The following is a 25,876-nucleotide window of genomic DNA, read 5'->3' on the forward strand; positions in this document are numbered from 1 at the left end:
ACCAGGCCTCACTCTGCTTGTGTTAGAGGAGAAGATGGCAGACGCGGAAGGTCATGACTTCTCTCAAATAAGCCGCAACATACGAAGATCAATGCAACAGAATTTACGAAATTTTGATTCAATCCGTGGAAAAGAAGTTAATATTCCCTTCTGGGACATAGTTGTGATTACTGCTCTGGATGAAGGTCAAAGAAATGCCTATGATCTTCAACTTCAGTCCAAGCTCGCGCGAGGAGAACTACCCCTTGGGGTAAAATATCATGTGTTCTATGACCCGCCCGGGCCGAAAATCGGTAATGGTGGATCAGTACTCGTCACTATTGGTGATCTTTTAGAGATTTATGAAGAGGAGGAGTTGATGAACTCGAAGATTATTATGTTACCTGCCGGAGGTTATAGCCAAAGATTGCCCAACGCAAGTGTTCTGGGAAAAGCATTCACTGCCCTTCCTATTGGTAAGTTTAAAAAGTTTGAAAAGTATTAACTGCGTGGAGTTTTAAATTTTGAATTAAGATCTTTCTATTCTGATCTTTATTGTGCATTTGCCATGTATCTTCATGTCAAGTTTTCTGCCTGCATATTTATTTACAGTATGAACACGTAAAGAACTTTCTCATGAACATTCGAATAAAAATGTTTTCCTATAGAAGTGACATATTTGTCTAATCTTGATACTTATTCACACCAGGCATCTTTTTGGCAATATTTTATAAAGGAATTTCACATTTGCAAGAAATATTGAGTTTAAATTTTCTAAAATTTGAAAACTATTATTTGCTGCAGGTGAATGTTTTCATGGCTGGAATGTTTCCAAAGAAACTATCCCTTCGAATAATCCTTTGTTTAATTTAATACAAGTACGTTTTGGCTAATTACCTTTTGGTGTCATACAGGATATTCTTTTTTATGGGTGAGCATCAGTTGTGATGTTTCTCATTTGTGAAATTAAACATCAGAAAGAAACTGATGGTGTTTGTTTTCATACAGAAATGTTTTTTTTCTTTTTATGGGTAAGCATCGACGATGTGATTTTTCTTCTTTGTGAGATCAAATATCAGGGAGAAACTGAATCCAAACTTCAGTTTTTCAACATCATTTATGGCAGTTTCTTCAAAGTGGTGTTAAGGACACCATGGGAACGGAATAAGGACTTGCTTATAATCTACAATGGAAGCTAATGATTGTGTTAAACACCTGCTTTAAATTGATCATGCAAGTTTCACTTTAAGAGAGAAATGATAACAAGAAAAGGCTAACTAGAATGTTTCCAAAGAAACCATCCTTTCATAAGACTCCTTTTGTTAGAAAATAACGGTTTGTTGATTGGACATTTGTTGTCATACAGAATTTTTTTTTCGATGGATAAGCATCAATTGTTTTATTTTTCTTCTTTGTGAAACCAAACACCATGGAGATATCATTTTTGGAAGTTTCTTTAAAGTGGTCCACATCACCATGGGAATGGAATGAGTAATTGCATATAATCTACAAAGGAAGCTAACAATTGTGTTAAACACCTGCGTTAATTTTAATACAAGTTTCATTTTGAGAGAGAAATGATTACAAGAAAAGCTTACCAGACTGTTTCTCTGGAAACAATTCATTAAAAATACTCCTTTGGTTAAAAAATAATGTTTTGTTGAGTGGGCGTTTATTGTCATTCAAAATGGTTTTGATGGGTAAGCAACAGTTGTGTGATTTTTTCTATATAGTGAAACCAAACATGAGTGAGGAACTGAATTCAAACTTAAGTTTTTTTAACATCAGTTTGGGCATTTTTTTCCAAATGGTTTGGTCACCATGGGTATGGAATGAGGACTCGGTTATGATGTACAATGGAAGCTAATGATTGTTTTAAACACCTTTTGAGTAAGTTACATTTTAAGAGAGAAATGATTACAAGAAAAGGTTTGGGTACCTATGTGATGAATGTACCATGAAAGGCAATGAAGAGAGTAAAGAACAGTTAATATAATATATTAAAATTCAGTTTTATTTTTAACCCTTTAAATCCCAAGATCCAGTTGTAAATTCTCCCTTCAAAATGTTACACATTTCCTAGTAAATTAGTTATAAGAATTTGGAGTTAGTTCAAGATATCAACTTCTACTTGATAAATTTGAGTATTCTTATTATCTGTTTGCTGGATGATGTATGAGTATTATAGGGAGAAGTTGCATCCTAATCACTTCTGTGAGTTTAAGGGTGAATTGCTGACTTAAATCATGGTTTAAAAGAATGAATGAGTTGAATGGTGTCGTAAAACCAAATGTTGCTTTTTTCAAAGGAGAAAGCTTAAAAATAGCCTTTGATGTTGAACAGCTTTCTAGAAATTTGTACAAACATTTTCATGTTGAAACAGTTTTTTTGTCCTTTAATAATTTTGTTTCTATTAAATCTTTAATTTTAAATAAATATTTTTGGAATTAGAAAATAAAGGAAAATGTTACAAAATGATTATGAGAGAGCAGGGCGTGAAATTGCGCCTAATACAGGTGCCAATGCGCCTAAATTTTTCACTTTGGTGCCCAAATCCTGAAAGTTAGTCGCCAAATTGGCGACTAGAACGTTTCATCATAACCTTACCAAGAGATATAGTGAATTAAAAAGATTTGCAAAGATAAATCCGCGGCAAACTTCCTCGTTAAGTTTGTTTCCAAAATGTAGCACATGCATCTCGATCGATAACTAGACGCCATCTTGGATTTAGATGAGCCTGAATGTTGTATATCATCTATCCTAGTGTCCACTTTGTAGCACGTTAAAGATCTTTCCCTAACTTAATTTTGGAGGGTCTATCTAGAACGCTGACAGTGTAAAGAAAGATTTTGTTTGTCTTTGAAAATGGCGACCAACTTTTTTTGAATTGGCTACCACTTTGAAGAATTTAGGAGCCAAGTGGCTATCAGAAAAAAAAGTTAATTTCACGCCCTGGAGAGTAATTACAAACTGCTTTCTTTCTTACTGTTGGTTTTCAATGGGAGTAAGAGGTATTTTTCTGTGGATGGTCATGGTCATGTAGTCTAAAATCTTTTAGAAAATATTGAAAACAACATTTTTTGGGTGTGGGTGGGGGGGGGGGGCGAGGCAAAGGAGTGATGCTTCTTAGCTGAACTCAGGGTAGGGGTGATGTGATACCCTTTGGTCTCACCTGGGGTGTCCAGCATGAAACTTCCCCCCTCTTAATTGTCAAATCCTTCAGAGCTACAAAGGAAAGAAGATAATAATAATTAGAGTTCTCAAAAAGGCATTCTACATATAATTTTCTTGATGCTTTTTACAACTAAAAGGAAGAGCTTTCACAAAACAGGTGCGTTTTCAATGCCCTTTTAAAACTATGAACAGAGTTACTTTGTCTAATGGCAAGCGGTAGCTGATTCCATAACTTCAGAGCAATTGCTGCAAAAGATGCTGATTTAGAATAAAAGAATATCATGTCAATTGAACTGTCAATAATCATGATACAGGACCAAATTCTCACAGTTCAACCCATGTTGAGGATTAAAAGTTTCCTAAAAGATCTAATAGATGAAAATTTCCTCCTTTCATATTGCTTTGGCAGGTGATCTACCTTACCAAATGTTAGAACTTCAGCTTGCCATGTTTATTGAGTTTCCACGAGATATGAACCCAGGCATCTTTGTGGCTGCTTCAGATATCCTAGTGGTGTTTAATAGTGAAGGAGATTGGTCGTTCACTAAACCAGGCTTCACAGCTTTGGCTCATCCTTCTCCAATTCATATTGGTACAACACATGGTGTGTTTGTTCTTAATGATCATGAAAAGTTGGCATCTGTCCAGGTTAGTGTGGACGCAATATGAAAGTTTTGCAGGATTTAAATAAATGTTACAGATTTTGCAAGTTGGTCAGCCAACCCAACCCCCTTCTAATCAGGCACCTTTCAACACAACACTGACCAACAATCAGTGTCAGGAATGAATACCCATTCAAAAGTGGAAGGAGAGGGGAGGGTGAGGTAGAGGAAACATGATAGGTAAAGTACCTAAGGGAAATAGATAAAATACATTGCAATATTGTGGCAAACCTCTTTAGGGCCTTGCACATTCCATCAGTGAAACAGCTACATTGACTTGGTTTTAACCTTGCATAAATTAGATTTTGCCTTAGCTTGTAACAAAAAAAAAAAGGAAAATGCCCTTGATATGAAAATCTTTTTATTGTTATTGAGTGTCTGTTGGAATTCCTTAAAATACATTTGCTATCACTCAAAATAGTCTTATAGCATCATTTTCCCTGTAGCACCCTTTGCCTGAAACCAAATTTAGTTAGTGTGAAAACATTACTTTGAATTATTTTATTTTCTTATATGTGGTGTAACAACTTTTGGAATTTCTCAACATTACCAAATTAATGAAACATTACTTTTCATTTTGTCCGTCAGGCTGGCTGCCCAATCACTCAAACAACATGTAAGAAATTTCTCCACAAACCCTCAACGGACATAATGAGAAAGCATGGCATTGTATTCCTCTGTGATGAACAAGAGTATGTTTACACTGACAGTGTCTTTTTTGTGGACTGGAGAACAGCCAAGAATCTCTATGACTTTTCTCAGCAGATCCAACCAATTGATTGTGAAATTGATGCTTATGGTGATTTCTTGCAAGCTCTTGGGCCTGAGGCATCAGCAGATTACACAAAGAATGTTGCCAATGTCACAAAGGAGACTTCCTCTTTGATTTCAAAGAGGAAGAAGATTTTTGAGTTCCTGAAAGGAACACAATTAAATGTGTTGTTACTTAATGAATCCAAGTTCTACCACTTAGGCACCACTATGGAATGTATTCACCATTTCTGCAACGACAAAGTTTTTAGGTAAGAATTTAATCATCAACAAATACAAAGAAAATTATATCTATGTAATCAAATATGTATTTGTTTTTTCCATTCTATAACAAGTGGTTTGTACACTGAGTTCCTGATTAATTTTGTAGCAAATTAGAGAGGCTAGTTTCCAATTTCTTGATACAGTATCACCCTTAAAATCAGATGTAAGGTCATGAATGTAAACGAAATGATTCCAAATTTAGGAAGCTCCTGATTGTCAAACATATTCTCCTTGTCTGTATCAGAAGAAATGTAAAGAGAACAGTGTGGAGAATATAAATACCAATTTTAGGGTGGAAAGGGTTAATACCCAACTGCCCAGACCTTGATACTTGATACTGGAGATTGTTTAGTGTGAAATTGGAGACCAAACCATTTGAGACAAATAGGATTTTTCTCTCTCTTGTCAGCATTTTGAACAATGTACATAATCTACATCACCTTCATATTTTATTTTCTCATCATTCTCCTCATTCATTGTTTGTGCTTTGATCTGTGAAAATGTTCTTGCAGAGGAAGCAAAATTGAAAAATTAATCTCAGGTTAGGGAAGGTAAGGAGGGGCTTAATGGAAAATTTAGACTGTGGCCTCAAAAGGTAAGGCCTCAGTACTGTGGATTACTGACATCAAAGGGCAATGCAGGACACCCTTACTTTTTCAGGTTGAGGCTTATTACAGGAATGAACTGAATTTGTGATAGAGATAATGGTAGGTTGTGACTGAGTGAATACTTTCCTGTTCTTAACTTTTTGTGTTTTTGTTTTTACTAGATATGAAAGTCACTTTCTCTCAGAAGTAATGGTGAAAAGAAGTGGGCCCAGTGAGGAGAAAATCGACACTGATCAAAGATGTCTCATACACTGTTACCAGACTCTGCCATCAAGTGTGGGACAGAGAACACTGTTGGAATACTGCAACATTCAAGCTGAAGCCTCTGTTGGCAATAACTGCATTGTCAGTAATGTAGAGCTTCCTTCAGGGGCTAGCATCCCTGACAATACCTTCATGATGACCATCTGTGTTACAGTTGACAATGTCAGTGGGTTGTATGTAACTGTTGTCTTTGGTATTGAAGACAATGTTAAAAAGATGGCACCATCTGATGATCTTGCAAAACTGCAGTACTTTGGCTTGCCCCTTGATAAAGCAATGTCACTGTTGGATTTGGAGCAGGTAGTGATCTCGTATGTGTTCTCATAACCAAGTTTGGGGTAGCTCAAAATGGTTCAATCCTTTTCCTTATTAACTCTTTACACCCTAACATTAGTACGCATATTCTCCATACTATGTATTTCCAAGGGTACTGACAAGGAGAATTTGTTGAACAATCAAGAGCTTTTTTAATTGGTGATCATTTCCTCTATTCTCTAAACCTAAATGTGTGATTCAGGGGTGATGTTGTAAGGAGAAGTTATATGCTGGTCACTCTTAAGGGCCAAAGGGTTAATAAACACCAATTCTTGAAGGGACTGATACTGTAACCATTACCATACTTTTTTGTGTTCCTTTGATATTGGCATAAAATACTTAAGATGGCTCTGTACTGCATGAATCTTGACATGTGATATTGCAAATTGATGATTAAAGATTAGGGCCACTCTACCTGTTTTGTATATCAAGTAGTCTGAAACCAGGGGTGTTTCTAAGAGGCCATTGTGCTGCTGTTACAACCTTTTATTTCCAAGAAAATGATCACAGCTTTTGACTAATTACTTGGCAGTTATTTTCATTGATACCATCTCTAAGGAAACAAAACAAATAGTGTGAAAAGCTACAGTAACTATCCTAAAGTGAAACCACTTTGAATCACCTTAATCCTTTGCTTGGCAACATCAGTATGCATATTCTCTATACTGTTGTCCATACATTTTCAAAGAGGCTGACAAGGAGAATTTGTGTAACAGTCAAGAGCCACTTCAGTTGGTGATCATTTCCTCTATTAAGATCTCCTAATTTCATCTTTCCACCACAGTGCAAATATGTGAATTTTCATATATCTAAAATCTTCATTCACTTGGATGTTTATTTGGACCCAATTCATTGACCAGCTCCCAGTTGGCTTGTTAGCTCAATTGGTAGAGTGCTGCACCGGTATCGCAGAGGTCATGGGTTCAAATCCCATACGGGCCTGAAATTTTTTTCAGGTCCTATTTACAACTACTAGTTTCAGTAGTGTTCTTAGCTGCGAGGATCTCCTAATCTCATCTTTCCACCACAGTGCAAATATGTGAATTTTCATATATCTAAAATCTTCATTCACTTGGATGTTTATTTGGACCCAATTCATTGACCAGCTTCCAGTTGGCTTGTTAGCTCAATTGGTAGAGCGCTGCACCGGTATCGCAGAGGTCATGGGTTCAAATCCCGTACGGGCCTGAAATTTTTTTCAGGTCCTATTTACAACTACTAGTTTCAGTAGTGTTCTTAGCTGCGAGGATCTCCTAATCTCATCTTTCCACCACAGTGCAAATATGTGAATTTTCATATATCTAAAATCTTCATTCACTTGGATGTTTATTTGGACCCAATTCATTGACCAGCTCCCAGTTGGCTTGTTAGCTCAATTGGTAGAGCGCTGCACCGGTATCGCAGAGGTCATGGGTTCAAATCCCGTACGGGCCTGAAATTTTTTTCAGGTCCTATTTACAACTACTCGTTTCAGTAGTGTTCTTAGCTGCGAGGATCTCCTAATTTCATCTTTCCACCGCAGTGCAAATATGTGAATTTTCATATATCTTAAATCTTCATTCACTTGGATGTTTATTTGGACCCAATTCATTGACCAGCTCCCAGTTGGCTTGTTAGCTCAATTGGTAGAGTGCTGCACCGGTATCGCAGAGGTCATGGGTTCAAATCCCGTACGGGCCTGAAATTTTTTTCAGGTCCTATTTACAACTACTCGTTTCAGTAGTGTTCTTAGCTGCGAGGATCTCCTAATCTCATCTTTCCACCGCAGTGCAAATATGTGAATTTTCATATATCTAAAATCTTCATTCACTTGGATGTTTATTTGGACCCAATTCATTGACCAGCTCCCAGTTGGCTTGTTAGCTCAATTGGTAGAGCGCTGCACCGGTATCGCAGAGGTCATGGGTTCAAATCCCGTACGGGCCTGAAATTTTTTTCAGGTCCTATTTACAACTACTCGTTTCAGTAGTGTTCTTAGCTGCGAGGATCTCCTAATCTCATCTTTCCACCACAGTGCAAATATGTGAATTTTCATATATCTAAAATCTTCATTCACTTTGATGTTTATTTGGACCCAATTCATTGACCAGCTCCCAGTTGGCTTGTTAGCTCAATTGGTAGAGCGCTGCACCGGTATCACAGAGGTCATGGGTTCAAATCCCGTACGGGCCTGAAATTTTTTTCAGGTCCTATTTACAACTACTCGTTTCAGTAGTGTTCTTAGCTGCGAGGATCTTCTAATTTCACATTTCCTCTATTCTCGTAACTTTCATGTTTGAATTTAGGGGTGATATTGTAAGGAGAAATTAGATGCTAGTCACTTTTAGGGGCTAAAGGCTGTGTTAAGTCATGATCATGTAATTGCTTATATTTTGGTGTAATAGCATGTGTTTTCTGACTATTATGTTACTGGTTCATGTTACAAAATCCAGAATTACTTTCTAGCAACCAAAACAGTTAATAAGGCTTGTATTCAGACCCCTGATGAAGACACTAGACAGGAGTGTCAAAATGTTGGGTCTATGAATTGTAACTTTTTCGCTTACATCCACTAAATCTGCAAACCAGAGTAGCATCAAGCTATGTCTGAGGCTTGTATTCTTTACTACATGGTTTGGTTCGGTTCTTATAGAGTCATTTCTTTATGATCCAAAAAATTTGTAGTTAATCATCACTTGATTTATTTTATGTTATTGATATTTTTTGCAGAATTCCAAACTTGAGTATGTTAGTCTATGGCACATGGAGCTGTTTCCTGTGTTTAAAAGCTGTACAGAGTCTGTTTGGTATGCAATGAAGATGCTGAATGCTTTAAAGAATGGAACAAAAATTGACAAAGGAAACATGCCTGTGGGAAAGTACTTGTCCATGAAGGAGATCTTGGAACTTAAGGACACTGAAGGAACATTGCACATTAGGGAAATGTTAAGGGAAAAAATTTTAGGGACATAATCACATGTTGAGTAAATGGAAGGAAATCCTTTCAGTATTGACATGAATGTCAAAAACTTCCTTGGGATGAAAATGTTCAAAAGATTTGTTGAATTTAGTTTTCTCAAGAATGCTATTATAATATTCCTCTCCCACACTCTAGCTCAGAAGTGTTCTTAATTGATATTTATCTACTAATAGTTTTAAATTATTATTCACTCACTCCATGAGTGAATCTCAGTGGGACACAGTCCAGTAAGGGCTCCTAAGTTAGTATTAGATAAAACTTTTTAAAAGTTGATCAAAATAACGACCATTCTACTAGATATAAAAATTGGAAGGACGAGTATTAACTCATTTGAAATTAAATAAGAACATGGGATAAATTTTTAGTAAGTTTGACAGGAAACATAATGAATTATTTGTATTGAGCTTTATCTGAATATGCCTAAGGGGCTTTCACAACATAAAAAGTATTTCTTATTCCCTTTTTCTTTCGATGTCTTTCATGATGTCATTACTTCTTGATATCATGCTAATACCTTAGCAATTTTGTCACCCAAGGTAGTAATTGTTAAGTGTTAAATGAGGCTAATTTGTTAAAATTTTTTTCTTCAATAACACAGTCAGGCAGTCTCTTCTGTAAAAATGCAATGGTTTCCTCTCTCTGTTTTATCTTTGGTGCGTTAGTGAGGATGAGTTTTCACAAATCTTAACATACTTTTCAGATAACAATCGTGCCATCGTATCGAGCCACCCTTCGAGCCACCATGTTGACAGTTTTGAAACTTGCGCTATGTTCGCACCCAGATCCCGCGCGGTCAAAAACTCAATGAAGCCTTATGGATTGTGACTTCCGTTGTAGTTATGTCCTCACACCTAACAACCAATAGAGTGTGATTTTATTTCTTCCAATCAAGGTGCGTTGTGATCGTGTCTTCTGCGTGTCACTTCCCAGCTAAGGGAGAGAAGCAATGCAAAAGCGTAAGAAGATCGTAAAGATTTCCTCGCTTGAAGTTTTAGAATTTCAGAAGGCCGGTAAATTGTATGAAGTTTATCCTCCAAGTGGAATATATCCCACTGACTTTCCATAGCCATCTTTACCCCGATTTTACATTCAGTCACTGTGTGGATTTGTCATAAACGTCTGTGAATGAAGAAAGACTTCGTGACGTAGACAAATGATCACAACTTTGACCTCTCAATCGATCTCACCACCGACAGATAAGGATGAGGCGTCAAAAATATATAGTTTTATGTTGACGAACCATGATCAATGACCTTCAACTATTAAAGAAATAAAACAATTGTGATATGACGCCACATTGTGCTTTTGTAGGTAAAATGTTGTCATTAGAGTCGCAAGTCGATCAATGAAGACTGTAAATAAAGCAAGACTGCAAATAAATCCTGAACAATAACGTATCCTTTGGTCGAAAAATCGCTTAGATTGTTCTTCTTAGGTTATGACAACGTTATGTTAACGAAGAACGATAGAACTTCAAGAGAAGTAATGTGTGTGAGAGAAGCCAATGATCGGGTTCGCAATGACCAAGCGGATAACAAGTTTTCCTGAATTTAGCAGAGGTTGTTCATCCGTTGTTACCGGAAAATACTGGTCAAATTTTCCACTCATTACTCCGACCCCCCTTGAATGAGAACTTTTGCTTGAAGACAAAACAACAAAGGAGTCTCTTAACCAGTCCCGAGCCGAGTGTTGCTCGATATATCACAAGATATGATTAACCACTCTATCACATTACGTCAGAGGAAGTAAGCACAACGGTACCTGGGAATAGCCTTGGGACGACTTGATATCAGGTGACGCGCACATGTTCGTGTTCAATTGTCGAACTTGTCTAACTCTGCAGTGAAAGTAATACTGAACTATTCTTTACGTTCTCATCCATCGCTTTTGATGTAAGCGACACCAACTTGATTTCTACAACTACATTGGACACGTGTGGCCAGCGTCTATGCTACCGCACAGAAAATAGAAATGCAACTTCTAGGAAAACAGCTCTGAACAAGCGGCAGCCCCGCCCCGGAAGAGGGGGTGGGGGAAACCCAAAACAAAAAATAAATTATCATAATTTAAAATGTTAAAAAAAGGGTAGGAAACTAATACGTATTCAGGAAAACTTACGTAGGATTTGCAACTTCGAACCATGGACAGCGAAGACGTACTTGGCAACGATGGACGAAAAGCCTTGAATTCTTGTGTCAAGATTCGGACTTGTAGTGGTCCAGACCTTCAGGAATACGATCGAAAGACTGCTCTCATACGATTGAAGCGTTGTTATGGAGGTGAACTTCCACGAGGATTTCACTCGTGGCTTCTATTCGACCCACTTAAGCTTTATGACGAACGTAATGGACATAATATTTCGGAGGTGAAAACATATAACATAAATGTAATTTATCGAGCCCTTCTTGATTATGATGAAGTGAATTACGTTGAAAAATACCCTAAAGAATTACCCGGAAGTGAAAATTTGAAGGCAGCTATCGACAAACGAAGAGCCGATGTTATCAGAGAGTACGAAGAAGCCAAAGTTAACCCCGAAGAATTAAGCAATTATTCCTGGGTTGTTGCACAGCGAAAAGTAAGGGACTGCTTCACTGGGAACTTTGCTGGAGATGAGGGACTACTAAAACACAAGGTTGGAGAGAGGTACACTATCACAGACATTTCTAGCGCAGTAGAAGAAATTGACAACGAAGGGAAACTTTGCAAATATCCAGAAGACGAAGGGAATGGATGTGAAGAATTAAAGAAAGCAATCGATACAAACAGGTATGGGCTTTCACAAGAATGCGAGAATGCTAAAGAAGACCCCTTTGAGCAACGTGAATATTCCCGCAATGAGGCCGAACGTCGAGTAAGAGACTGTTTCACAGGTACTCTAAAAGAAGATACCGACATCTTTCCTTTGATACGGAAAAGCCGCGAGGCCACTTTCAACATTTTTCAAATAAAACAAGCTGTTGAATTTTTTGACAAAAAGAGGCTGATTGAAAAACATCCAAAACCAGGAGCGGGCAATAAGGAGCTCAAAGAGGAAGTCGACAATGAAAGAGCTAGCATTTGGACGGAACGTGAGAACGCCAACACATTGGAAAATATTGAGTATGGAACTGGGTTTATCATAGATAATTTTTGTATTATTACCAATAAACACGTTATCCAAAAGTATCTCGAAGATAAAGAAAAGTATGGAGATAAAGGAAGTTATAGGCTTGTTATTTTTAACGAAGTAATTGGTGAACTGTCATCCTCTACAGTTGTTAAGGTTGATGATAAGAATGATTTAGCTTGCCTACACTGTCCAAAGCTTAATTCGGTTAAAAGCAAAATTTATCCATTGAGTTTATCTGCAGAAAAGTTGTTAATAGGTGAGTCGCTTTTTTGTTTTGGTTACCCAATAACTCACACAGGAGCAACAGCTTTTTTTGTAAAAGGGTACGTATCTGGGTACAAGGAACAACTGTATAGAGATCCAATAGTGACAATGAATGCCTCGCTCACCTCTGGTTGCTCAGGTGGCCCTGTGATGCGCAGGATCAACAGTAAGATAATGGTCCTTGGTGTTGTGAAAGAGACGCACACACAAGAGATATTTAATAATAAAGAACGAGAATCCATGAACGAAATGATGAAATTTGATAAAAATGAAGAATACAAAACAGAAAAGTTGAAATCAATAGCCTCGACGTCAGCTAAGCTTATATTTAAACTATATAATGCCCTAACATCTACACATACACCATTTAACTATATTAATGTTATACCAGCAGAGAAGGTAATTGATTTGGTAAAAGAGACTAAAAGATACATACCAGAAAATAACTGGCAGGGGGCAAATGATGTTTCTGCATTGTAAACTAGGTGCAAACCTTGCTTTATTAAGGGAGGGATAACACAATTGTGTTAGTAATTAGCAAGATATTGAAAGTAATTTTATACAGGTGTGTGACACTTTTCTTTGTAGGGTAGAGTTTTTTTTTACTCACACACAGGATGAATCAAAGGGTGGGATTTTTTTTTCCCCAGAGTGGCTAAAACACAGGTTTTACAGTAAAACATTGTACTCTAGAAATGTAGTCTCTTGATACAAATAAATTAATTATAAACACAAAACATTTGTGTGAAAAAATGTCTCTTTGTATATGTCAAACATACTTAGAAGCCTAAGGCCCTAGACTGCAATATGATTACAAAATTCAATGCACAGTATTGCTATCTGAATATGTACTGCACTCGGCAAAAGCATGAGCAGTGTTTTAAGTTCTCATACCCTCTACAGCTTGTATATGCATTTTTAAATCAAATCACTCACATCTACTCAGTATCTAACACTGGATCTTTTCCAATTTAATGTTCTCTTAGATTCCCCAAAATATCATAACACCTCAAAGAAATGATTTTCCACCTTGAATATGTTGAGGTCCTTCACATTCCAGATTTTTAACTATGGGTTACATACTTAAGGGGTCAACTACGAAAAAAAGATTTGTCCTTAGTCCAGAAAAGGAAGTCACCGGTTGGAATTATGTGTATATGCATGCAAATGCATTATTGACCAGGTGTGACGTCAAGTTGGCTGATATTGGCCACGTTCTTTTTTTGCATTTAAATGTCCTGAGATGAAGGTGAGGTTCATAAAAACAGAAAAAGGAAAAAGGTTAATATCCAGCCATGTTGACCAAATAAGCTTGATCAGTAAAGGATTTATTTTATAGCAAAAAGATCACTTCATTAAGAATCAAGGCTTGTTAATAGCCAACTATTTTTTTGAGTAATTTGTTTTCTCTGTTTTGACTGTCTTCTGCCAATTTTTTCTGTCACTTGATGTTGTCCAAACACTATGAACTTTGTATGTCCGCTGCGAATAATTTTTTTCGTCATCACTTAATTTCTTTCTTTGTTATTAATATTTTTTTTGCAGAATTCCAAACTTGAGTATGTTAGTCTATGGCGTTATGGAAGTGTTTCCTGTCTTTAAAAGCTGTATAGAGTCTGTTTGTAATGCAATAAAGATGCTGAATGCTTTGAAGAATGGTACAAATATTGACAAAGGAAACATTATGCCCATGGGAAAGCACTTGTCCATGAAGGAGATCTTGGATCTTAAGGACACTGAAGGAACATTGCACATTAGGGAAAAGCTATGGGAAAAAAGTATTAGGAAATAATTGCATGTTCAATGAATAGAAGGAATTGGTATTGACATAAATAACTACATCTTTCTCGGGATAAATATGTTCCGAAGATTTGTTGAATTTAGTTTTCTCAAGAACATTCCTCTCTCTCTCACTCTTGCTCAAAATGTTCTAAATTAATATTCATTTAATGATAGTTTTTAATTATCATTCACTCGCTCTGAGTGAATCTCAGTGGGACACAGTAACAGTAACAGCTCCTGAGTTAGTATTAGATAAAAAAAATTTTAAAAGTTTATTAAAATGAGGACAATTCTAATAGATATGAAAACTGGAAGTAGGAACATTAACTTATTCGAAATTAAATAAGAATTTGGAATAAAAGTTAAGTAAGTTTGAAGGGAAAAAATGAATTATTTGGATCAAGCTTCATCTGAATGTGCACAAGGGGCTGTCACAACAAAAAGTATTTTTATTTCATTAAAAGCTGACTTTCATTGCAAGTCATGTGTTAATTTTGTGATCATACAATGTGACAATGACTATAAAAAGCCTCTCTTTTTGAGTTAGGTTTGATGGTACTACAGGAACTTTAGGAAAGTTTGTTTAGTGCCAACTAAACAAGTTTTTGTGTATTTCTTTTGATTCATGCAACAGCCAGGTTGGAGAAAGAGGCTGATCACAAGCAAGAGATTTCTTTAGGTTTCAAAGTATCTCTCTTCTTATTCCCTTTTTTTCAATGTCTTTCATGATGTCCTTACCTCTTGATATCATGCTAATACCTTAACAATTCTGTCACCCAATGAAGTAATTGCTAGATGTTAAGTGAGGCTAATTTATTAAAATTTATTCTTCAATAACACAGTCAGGCAGTCTCTTCTGTAAAGATGCAATGGTTTCCTCTCTTTGTTTAATCTTTGGTGTGTTAGTAAGGATGAGTTTTCTTAATTTTCTAAACAGAAAATTTAAAAAAAATTAGAATAGAGGTAGCAGGATAAGTTAAGTAGAAAGGAAAAAAAAATAGTAAGAACAAAATACACTATGATTTTACTAAAAATGATCTTCTGGAACCTACTGTTGATGCAACAGGTCCTCTACAAAGAGAGCAAAAATTAATTTTATTTCGGCCAGCTATAAGCTAAGTCTTGCATTTTATCATCTTGAAATGTAAGTACCCTCATAGATTTTGTGCACCATAACCCTTCTTGTAACTGAATAATATCAAGTAGCCCTGCCCACCACAATTGTCTTTGGATATCCATTGATTCTAACATACATGACAATGGCTTTAAAATTAAGTCTGTGACTGATAAGAATAACCTTCGCTTACTTTAGTTCAAAGAGTGGTGATATATCTGATATGGCAACACAGTTCCCAATGTCCAGCTCTTCCAAACTTTCTTTCACAGGAAGAAGTTTGTTCACATTGGTTACATACACACAGCTGTTAACATTCAGAAGTCTTAGATGCTGCAATCTATCTGAAAGAGGTGATAATGATGAAGATGCATGCATGCTCTTAACTAAAGAAATAATATCAGAGACAAGAAAACTGAAGGAAAACTGGTTAAGAGGCCATGGAAGAAGAGGCAATGAGAAGAGGGGAAAGAAAAACAAGCCTGGGACAGATACTTGACATCAAAGGAAAAGAATTGGGAAACATGTTGAATTAGTGGTTAGCATGTTTGAGGTCTCATGGCCACTAGGCTTCTAAGATTAACCCATCACATCCTAACATCAGTAGACATATTCTTCATACAGTTTTTTTTACATTTCCTGAGGTGTTCACTAGGAGAAATTATTTAAAAATCTAGAGCTTCTTTAGTTGGTGATCATTTCTTTTATCCATGTGAAATTAATGTGTTACTTACGGGAGATATTGAATAGAGAAATTAAATGCTAATCACCTTTAGGGATGAAAGGGTTAAAAAAGATGTTAACAAATTAAAGAGGCTGAATTGATATAAAAGTAATACCAAGATGCTGAAGACCTCCAGTGGTTACACTTATTCCTTTGGCACTGATTGCTTCAAGAAAAAACTTCCCCTTGGGGCCATCTGGTATGGCATTATAATTCTGGGTCCATTTTTCAAAATTCCTAAATTTGACAGCCCCTCCACAACGTAATATCCATTCAGCTGCTACCCTAAAACAGAAAAAAACTATGCAGTGAATGTTTGTTTCCAACTGGAGCCATGAAAAAACTACCCACTGCACTCAAATTAATGTTAAAACGCTCATCAAAACTTAAGAGTTTGCAAATGAAACAGCATTTTTAGGACCTGTTTACATGGAGGTGGGGGACCCCTGGTAGGTAACCCGTCTAGCCATGATCGAAAAATAAAATGCGTTTACATACAATCTTACAACCCCGGGGTGCTGGGGTGAGGTTCCTTGAGGTTTTTGTTGCACTTGCAATTAGGGAGTTTGAGCGAAGGCATCCCAAGCGCAAGTCTCGAGAAAGACGAAAGATTCATTCTCAGATATGTATGTATTTATTCACGAAAGCGTCATGCCTTGTGTTGTGTGGTTTTAGGTTACGTGAGGTACCGTTGACTTAATACATTATAAGAAATAGTTTGAAATATGGTCGATTTACAACCCTAAATATTCCGAAATGTGAACATTTTACACTCCTTATTTGTCTGTTGCAGTTTTTCTGGTGATTTCTGCCATGAGACAGCTAGGAAATGTACAAAGTTTTAAAACATATGTGTTTCGCTTTTGAGCTTATTGCCATGAAAGCGACCCCAGCTAGGCGGGTTACCCATTTACATGGCAAACTGTCATCCTGGCTGACAGGGTTACCTCACCGACCTGGGGTCCCCCACCTTCATGTAAACAAGCCCTTAGCTAACTAGAAAGGATACGATTAGAAAAATTTAAATAAGAAAATTTCTTTTCCGTTTTATCCAAATATCAGATGTCCATTTATTGTAAATGAGGGCCTAAAAATGTTTGGAATAACAGATTAATTCATGACCTCTAAGAAAAATTACATCAGATGAACTGGCTGTTGTTTCTTATAACGCAAATGCAGTTCTGCTCATCTGTCATCATTATTTGTCGTCTAGATTCTTGATGATTGACAAATGAACTAGCTCTCAATAACTACAATAAGATGAAAACTTTACAAGGTATGCCCATTAAGTTTGATGAAGGATAGGAACTTCAAGGTCAAGGTGTTAGAAAACTGTATAACTTTTTTGGTTAAGTTTAAAACAAATAGGCAAATCACCCGCTAAATACCATCTTTACCAATACCTATTACCTTTAATTTTTATGTCTGTTTGTAAATTTCACGTTTTACTTTGACCCTCTAACTCCTATGAGTGATCCCAAGACAGAATTCCTCCTAATCAAATCAATACAATATCAAACAGCCAAGCAATGAGAGTAGAGAAAAATATCAGTTAGAGGATAATTAGTTGATTCATTACCATTTTCTCAGAACTAACATCATAAGAATTGTCTAGCAGACAGTAGGGAGAATTACTAATGAGATCTTGGGACTGAAAGGATTAAATGTTCATGTGGGAAATTGGCACAGTACTGGGTAAATTGATCCATCTATGCATGCCCACTTTTTAACACAGTTTTGTGTATGGCTCAGGTGGTGTGCACACTCTGATTGTGTTGCATCATGGTCGTAAAGCGAAAAGTGAGTCATTTGTATCCTGTGGTGGTCAAGTGAACATCTGTGGTGGCAGCAAGATTGCGTGAATAACCCTGGAATGTAATGGGAATTCACAGTCTGTTGCCAGTCCTTCGGAAGTTATAAAGTGTTTATGGGCCTGCGTAACCCCTGTTATTCCTTTGTGAGTAATATCAAATTCGCGAGTTATTTAACAAGGAATCGACCCTTGACATGGAAACATATTAAAAAGAAACAGTGATCTTATAATAAAAGAATTTTTTTCATACAGGAAATGGTTTGAACCCGGGGGTAACATGTAATAGTGTAGTTTGATCGTCCGGGTGAGTATAGTCCTGAGAGGGACTGTTGTCGTTGACGGTGACTGACGTTTCGACGACCTCAGCGGAATTCATCATCAGAGTCAAGTGAAAGGTTGCTGTCAGTCGAACGCACTTAGTTCGGTTTGTATGAACTGATTGGTCAGTTTTGCCGTGATGTTATTGGCTGTAAGACTCAAATGGCGGAGGTCAGTCGTGATTGGTCGGTTTCGATCCGTTAGTGAAGTTACGTCGCTCTGTTCGGTTCGTTTGTAATGTTAATGTCGTGAATGAGTCGTTTGTATGGCGCCGGAAGTGGTTGACACCTGTTGAGGGGAGTCTGTTCCAGGTTAGTAAACCAGCTTTCCAGGGCCAGTCGTTGAAAGTAGTTGGTGCTCTAGGTTAGGCATTGCACAGAGTCCCAGTCTGGTTCGTAAGTCGGTAATGTTCAGCAATGTGACCTTTCCTCGTCTCTCGTTTGTGTTCAGTCAATCTAGTTGTGAGGTTTCTGCCAGTCTCACCGATGTAGGAGGCGCGGCAGTCGGAGCAATTAATCTTACATACTGCTCCCTGTCTGTTCCTTGGTTCGTCTTTGTCTGTGACGTTAGTCAGTAACTGACGTATTGTGGTAATAGGTTTCTGAGCGACGCGGATATTGAATGGTTGTAGGATGCGCGAGATGTTCTCAGATATGCCCTTTATATATGGTATAGTTGCTGTGGTCGTAGGAGTTGTGTTGTCGTTAGCTTCGGTAGTAGTAGTAGTAGTTCGGTAAGTGTTACGTTGGATGAAGTCTTCGTTGTAGTTGTTCTTTGAAAAAACACGATCAAGGTACTTGTTCTCCTCAGACAAGCCGTCTGTCGTATTGCATACTAGTTCCGCTCGTCGGGTAAGAGTCCTGATAGTAGTGGCTTTGTGTGATGTCGGGTTGTTGGATGACTCGTCCAATAATCTGTCTGTATGTGTCGGTTTCCTGTAAACTGTTGTCCGTAGTGAGTTTTCGTCACGACTTACCGGGCAGTCGCGATTAGTTAATTTGCTTTTACTTAGGAAAGTAGATTTTCAATACAACTGAGTATACATAGGAAATGTCCTTACAACAGTAACGCTGTGTAACCCAAAGCACTAAACACAACAATAACAATATGCCTTTTCTCGGCCAAAATCGGTCTCAAACACTGGCACTTAAAATGCGAGTGACACATGTACCGTTGGAGAGCGTTTGGTAAGAAATGTTGAAGAAGGATCAAAGCGGCCATACAAATCTTTGAAAGGCTTCAAACTACAACGTTAATCAAATTACATACTAAAAAAAAGTGATTGTGTTTGTCCTTGAGAACCATAGAATACGCGACAAATACGAACAAAAAATACTTTTCAAACTACATTTGTCTATAGTGAAAGGAAAAAGGAACGGCCTAACTTTTACAGAATGTTCAGTCAAAATCCGCCGCTTTCACCGCCATATTGAAAATGAAGCTACCACAATGCAACGCAACCGGAGTGCGCACAGCGCCTGATTACAACTGAAGTCACGTGACGCGCACGAACTTTCGAAATCAGATCTACCTCTGACAGTAAAAGTGAAACTAAAGACCAAGGACTCGTAATCAGGAAAAGTCACGATAGGTTTGGAACTTCGAACCATGGATAGTGAAGATGTACTTGGCGACGATGGACGTAAAGGTTTGAATGCATGTGTTAAGGTTCGGACCTGTTGTGTGGCACAACTTCAGGAATACGATCGGCAGACTGCGCTCGAACGATTGAGGGGTTGTTATGGAGGTCCCTTTCCAGGCGGATTTGACTCGTGGCTTCTATTCGACCCACTCAAGATCTATGATGTTCGAAATGGACATAATATTTCGGAAGTAAAAAGATATGACATCAATGTAATTCATGAAGCACTTCTTAATTTTGACAAGGTGAAGTACGTCGAAAAATACCCTAATAAGGAGAACCCAAGAAAAGAAAATTTGATCGCAACTATCGACAAACGAAGAGATAATGTCTCCAGAGAGATCGAGGAGGCCGAAGTTAACCCTGATGGGCAACGCAAGTATTCTTGGATTGTAGCGCAGCGAATAGTACGGGATTGTTACGCTGGAAACTTTGCCGGTGATGTGGGGCTTCTGAAACAGAAGGTTGGAGAGGGGTACTCTATCATTGACATTTTTAACGCTGTCAAAGCGATTGATGACGAAGGGCGACTCCTCAAATATCCAGAAGATAAAGGGGATGGAGCTAAAGAATTAAAGAATGCAATCGAGGCAAACTGGGAGGAACTTACGGAAGAGTACGAGGATGCTATTGAAAACCCTTGTAGGAAACGTGAATATTCCCGCAGCGGAGCTGAACGTCGAGTAAGAGACTGTTTTGCAGGTACTCTTAGAGAAGATACCAACATCTTTCCTAACAAACGAAACAGCCGAGAGGCCACTTTCAATATTTTTGACATAAAGTCTGCTATTGATAATTTTGATGAGAAAAAGCTGATTGACAAATACCCAAAACCGGGACAAGGGAAAGACGAAATGAGGAAGAACGTTGATGATCAAAGAGCTGGCATTCTGACGGAATATGAAGAAACCATCAAATTGGCAACGATAAGTTATGGAACTGGGTTTCTCATCGGCAATGGTTTGGCTATTACTAATGAACACGTGATCCGAAGATATCTTAATGGTGAAGAGAGGTACGGACTCTTCATTTCTAATGAAGTAATTCACTGCCTACCCTCTAAAGTTGTTCTTGTTGACGACGAAAATGATTTAGCTTTACTACACTGCCCCAATCTTAATTTGAATTACACTGAAATTCGCTCATTTAAGTTGTGTGGTGTAGACTTACTAATAGGCCAGTCAGTTTTTGTTTTGGCTACCCACCTACCCATATGGGAGAAACAGCACTTTTTGTGGAGGGAAAGGTCGCTGGGTACAAGAAAGAACTCTATAAAGAGCCACTGGTGACATTACATTGTTCACTCAGGCCTGGTTGCTCAGGTGGTCCAGTTATGCGTAGGATCAACCGCCAGATAGTGGTTCTCGGTGTCGTCAAAGAAATACACAAACAAGACATTTTTGAAGAAAATGAAAGAAATTTCATGGAAAATATGAATATGCAAGCAAATAATCTTTTTCTCCAAATGGTTCTGAAATTCATAAAACCATTGATAAAACTTGTATTTAAACTGCACTATGCCTTGACTTCAACACATTCACCTTTTAACTTTATCAATGTTATACCAGCACGAAAGGTGAAGAAACTACTACAAGACATTGAGGTAAAGATGGCACGTGTCCCAGCACTGTAAACTGGGGTTAATTTGAATTGATTCCCTGCTTTGTTAAACAAAGGAGTACTTCATTAAGTGATACAAGTGTTAGTAACTTGTGACATGTCGTTACTGTGTAACATCATGAAAATAGGTGCCCTCTTTTGGTGGGGTTTTACCAAGTTAGTTTTGTGCTGTTTGTAAGTACTGTAAGTAGGTGTCCTCTTTTGGTGGGGTTGTATTAACTTAGTTTTGTACTGTTTGTAAGTACTGTAAATGTAAAGTGCCCTCTTTTGGTGGTGTTATTTTTGTACTGTTGGAGGGAAAAACAGTAGTAATCACAGTAATATTCACAACGAGTTTCCAAGAGTTTTTTTTTTCCTGACAGCATTATGGTTCAGCTGAACAGAAGTCTTTGTGATTTTAAATTACCAAATGGTACCTTTGAAAAAAATTGAGCTGAGATGTCTAGAAGATGTACTTTTTTCTGTTATGAGCATGGGTAAAGTCTCCTACAAGATCCAACCTCAGATTTGAGGTTTGCTTGCTTGTGAAGAGCTTTTTTTTTTCTTTGTCCATAGCCATGAGAAAACAAATACATGTAACACCACTGTTTATTCCACAACCAAGGCCAAAATTGTCATCTTTCTTATTCTATTTACTTAAATAAATTTACTGCTATACTTAAAAGTGTCCTAAGCACAGGGTAAATCAAAGGGTGCTGATTTCTATAGTAGTGACTCAAGCACAGGTTTTTGAAAATATTGTACTCAGTTTCAACAATAATAAAATTACCACATAACATTTCTATATGCAAAATAGGAGGTGGTGTGACCGAGTGGATAGGGTGTTAGACTTGTAATCTGGTGGTACCAGGTTCAAGTCCTCCATCCTGCCATTCACTGGAATTGTTCTCAGTCACCCCAAGTCTAACTCCTCGGCTGCACTGTGTAAATAGCCAACTGGTCTGCCTCCTGCCATTTGGGATTTTCAAGCACTTTATATTTATGTCAGTCATTGTAAAGTGCTATTGGATAGCGATGTAAATAGTAAAATATAAATAAATAATTATTATTAAGTATTTTAAAAATCTGTTTCTATGTTTATTTGAAAGTGAAGTTCACCAGGGCTGAATTCTTCAGGGTATAGCTTGATAGAATTACACCTACATCCCCTTGCTACCTGTGTAGTGAACTTGATATCCTTCTACCAAAAGCTTGTCACTCATTCTACAACTAATTCATGCATTTATTTGCTGTTAAGTCAAATGTATCTATTTAGTATCTAACCCTCAATCAATCTTTTCTGATATAATCAACTTCTTAGATTCCCATGACATTTGCAACAACTTAAACGAAATCACTTCTGATCTTTTAAGGTATTAATATCTATTACATTCCAGTTCATAAAATTAGTAGGGATAACATTTCTAAGGGATCAAGTTTGCCAGTAGAATCTGTTCCCAGTCCCATAAAATGACTTTTATTGCTTACAGTACCTGTCAGCTCCAAATTCTTTAATTCGTTCTTCATCAACTCTGGAAGAGATTAACAAGTTACACAGTATTATTTCTAGATTGTTGAAGCTTTATCCTTAGCAACTCAGTCTTAAGTTTTAAAGCTTCAAGAGTACAATAAGAAAATTGAGACATCAAACTCATTTAAATCTTAATCTGAAATATTTTTGCAAGTACGGAAAGAGGGTCCACAATAGGGTTCTTCAATCTGGTAATTCTGACTAGAATTTTCTATCAATCCCATAATCCTTATGGTTTATACCGGCCAATTCTGATCCTGATCATGGATTTTTTCTCAGTCCATTGCCTCGACTTAAGAGAGCCTTTTCAGTGGGTAGTGATTTTCTCAACCAGCATTGATCCATTGTAGTCTTTGCTCACCATAAGGCATAAATTTATCACTTTCACCAAAATAATGATATTGTTCATTTTAAAAGTTGGAAAAGTTTGCACAATTACATGCACTAGTCATGGTAACCACTTCCTTCCATTTAACTTTGATCACTTATTAGTAAAGACAGCTCAGTATCAAAGAACTAAATAATGATATCAACAAGTGCATAAAACAACAAAAGGTGACAGCAATCCCATAGTTCCATAATGAGGGAAATAAAGGAAAACTATCTGAACACAATTCTGCTGATGAAGCGAACACTTCTTCTGAAGCAGAACACTCTTCTGAGGAGAAAAACAGTAAGACTGAATTTCTCTCTGAGCAAGGTACGGCAGGAGAGTTCCAGATCTTGCCATCTTTGTTTCCTGTCTGACAGAGTGCTGATGCACTACTGCAACAAATCTTTGCACTCAGTCCCCCCCCTTCTGTACACTCTGTGGTGCCATTCGTACGGGTGGTAATGGTTGAATTATCAGTATGGCCAACAGGATCATGGCATGTCCAGGTCAGGATACCAAGAATTTGAATTCGTAAAATAATATGCCACCCAATGGGTGGTCTCTTTAAGCCTTGTTTGGCTGCATTTCCAAGGTTTCTTGCATAATCTAACATAATGCAAAGTGTATCTCTGTGATACACAATTAAGTGAGTAATCTCCATGTCTAGTGTAATCGTGCTTGTGGGGAGTAGTGAAATGCAATCCCCTAAAAATGATTGTGTGGGCTAGGCTTTTTTAGACTTTCATGGAATTTGCCCTTCTTGGTTTGTTTCAGTGATTATTTCCTGAATCCTGCCCCTCAAATCACCAATTCCCATGTCCTGTTCATGATAACAATTTCGCATTTAGCTCTCTTCTCATTCTAAAAAACCCAGCAAAATGTACCTGAAAACCAGCTGAAACCCAGCCTTTAAATAAGCTCAATCCCAGATCCTGAAAAACCTATTGGGGACCCTCCACATAAGCACATAATTAAAGGGTCACTTTCTTGGGACTGCAACATGTCAACATATCTGTATAATTTCATAAAAGAGGTTGTGGTTATTCATCATGGTGAATAACAATAAAAGCTAAGTTTTTTCGTTTGTCTCGTGATGTAGTCACATGTGATATAGATTGCAAAATTTCGACTGCATACTGCTAGTCTTCTTCAGGGCCGGGTTGTTCAAAGCTGGGTTAAGATAACCTAGGGTTAGTATAAAATTTGATTTAAGATCTGAAAGCTTGAAAAAAAAAATTCAGCTTAAATCTTTTTGTCTTCAATTTGTTGATTGAATGCTCTAAAAATAAATGAAGAAAATTACCCTCAAACAGCTTTTGAACAAAGAAATATAGAAACCTAGATTAAAATTTAACCCTGGGTTAGCGCTAATCAGCCTTCGAACAACTGGGCCCAGGTGATGAGGTCGTGATCTTATAAAGTATGAATCACTCAGTGATTTGCTCCCTCAGTGGTCAGCGGACCACCAAGGGAGCAAATCACTGAGTGAAACCACAAGGATCAAAATGCACCATTCAGAGCTGTTGAAAAACAACTAATCACAGCTGAACATCATGCTTTATAAGATCACACATGACCAGTCGATCTCATCACCTGAAGAAGACTAGCAGTATGTAGTCGAAACGTTGCGATCTATATCACACGTGACTACATCATGAGACAAATGGAAAAACTTAGCTTTTATTTTTATACCTGTATAGGCTGACAAGTAATTAGTTATTTTGGCCCATAATATTTACCTGTTGAAGACAAAGTTAAGCCATGTGTAGAATGACCTTTTGCCAATGCTTCCAGTTATTCCTTTGACAGCTACATTTCTCCAAGTTCTAAGTAACGTAGGATGCTTAAGAAACAATCAGTTTAAGGTTAGGAACTATCATCTTGGTACATAAAGTTCTCCAGTACTTTTTGCCAGTACTTTTTCCATAGAATATGATACTTTAAGCATAAATAGTCCTAACTCATGATTGTGATTGTCCAAATTTTTGCATGAAGATGAAAGAATATAGCATCAGTATCATCCACGGCAGTGTCTCATACTGAATGTGATTAAATCCTCAATTTACACATCAGTAATCTCCTAGTTAGATAAGGGATGAATGAAAAAAAAATTATGTAGACAAATAAACTGCTGCATGTTCATTGAATCCAATTGCCGATATTTTTTTCCACTGCATGAGTATTTGAGGATCAAAGTTTTTATTTTCATGTTTTAGCAAGTCCCTTTCATGTACAAGTCTTAAGCCTTCTGATCCTCATATCTTTGTGTACTGTCATCCCAATAAAAGATCATGTCTTTTGATAGGTAAAATAGAATTATCCATGTTCCTTCCAACTCTTTTACTTAGAGCTTGCAATTTGGCTAGTATAGCATGGTGTTATGTTACAGCTGTATGTGGGGCCACAAATATAGTTATCGTTTTCAAATGATATTCCTGAGGTAGCTATGAGAAAAATAAGCGCTAACTCGAAGAACCATAACTATTACCTACATTCATAACACAGAAGTGGAAACCCCTTGGATGCAGCGGACACGATTATACTTTTCTACAAGGCGTTCCTTGAGGATGGAAAAACAATGCAAATGAAGACTGGAATTAGTACGCCG

The 25,876-nt window shown here is 37.3% G+C and overlaps 3 protein-coding genes across 3 annotated transcripts; 2 read left to right on the plus strand and 1 right to left on the minus strand.

The window, feature by feature from the left end:
- Nucleotides 1-34: 34 nt before the first annotated feature.
- Nucleotides 35-9,979, plus strand: LOC131789771 (fucose-1-phosphate guanylyltransferase). Its single transcript, XM_059106938.2, has 5 exons — nucleotides 35-455; nucleotides 3,563-3,801; nucleotides 4,404-4,837; nucleotides 5,620-6,022; nucleotides 8,747-9,979. Exons 1-5 carry the CDS (start codon nucleotides 35-37, stop codon nucleotides 8,987-8,989), a joined length of 1,740 nt encoding a protein of 579 aa, XP_058962921.2. The 3' UTR covers nucleotides 8,990-9,979.
- Nucleotides 9,980-14,443: 4,464 nt separating this feature from the next.
- Nucleotides 14,444-25,825, minus strand: LOC131779661 (ATP synthase subunit s, mitochondrial). Its single transcript, XM_059096228.2, has 6 exons — nucleotides 25,761-25,825; nucleotides 25,008-25,111; nucleotides 22,858-22,896; nucleotides 16,108-16,277; nucleotides 15,462-15,612; nucleotides 14,444-15,083 (listed from the first exon to the last, which is right to left on the minus strand). The coding sequence occupies exons 1-6, from the start codon at nucleotides 25,764-25,766 to the stop codon at nucleotides 14,978-14,980; spliced, it is 576 nt and encodes a 191-aa protein (XP_058952211.2). The 5' UTR covers nucleotides 25,767-25,825; the 3' UTR covers nucleotides 14,444-14,977.
- LOC136282134 (uncharacterized) lies at nucleotides 19,660-22,418 on the plus strand. The gene has a single exon (XM_066169393.1). The coding sequence runs from the start codon at nucleotides 19,732-19,734 to the stop codon at nucleotides 21,052-21,054; it is 1,323 nt and encodes a 440-aa protein (XP_066025490.1). The 5' UTR covers nucleotides 19,660-19,731; the 3' UTR covers nucleotides 21,055-22,418.
- Nucleotides 25,826-25,876: the final 51 nt, after the last annotated feature.

The sequence above is a fragment of the Pocillopora verrucosa genome, chromosome 7, assembly GCF_036669915.1.
Source record: "Pocillopora verrucosa isolate sample1 chromosome 7, ASM3666991v2, whole genome shotgun sequence".
NCBI lineage: Eukaryota > Metazoa > Cnidaria > Anthozoa > Scleractinia > Pocilloporidae > Pocillopora > Pocillopora verrucosa.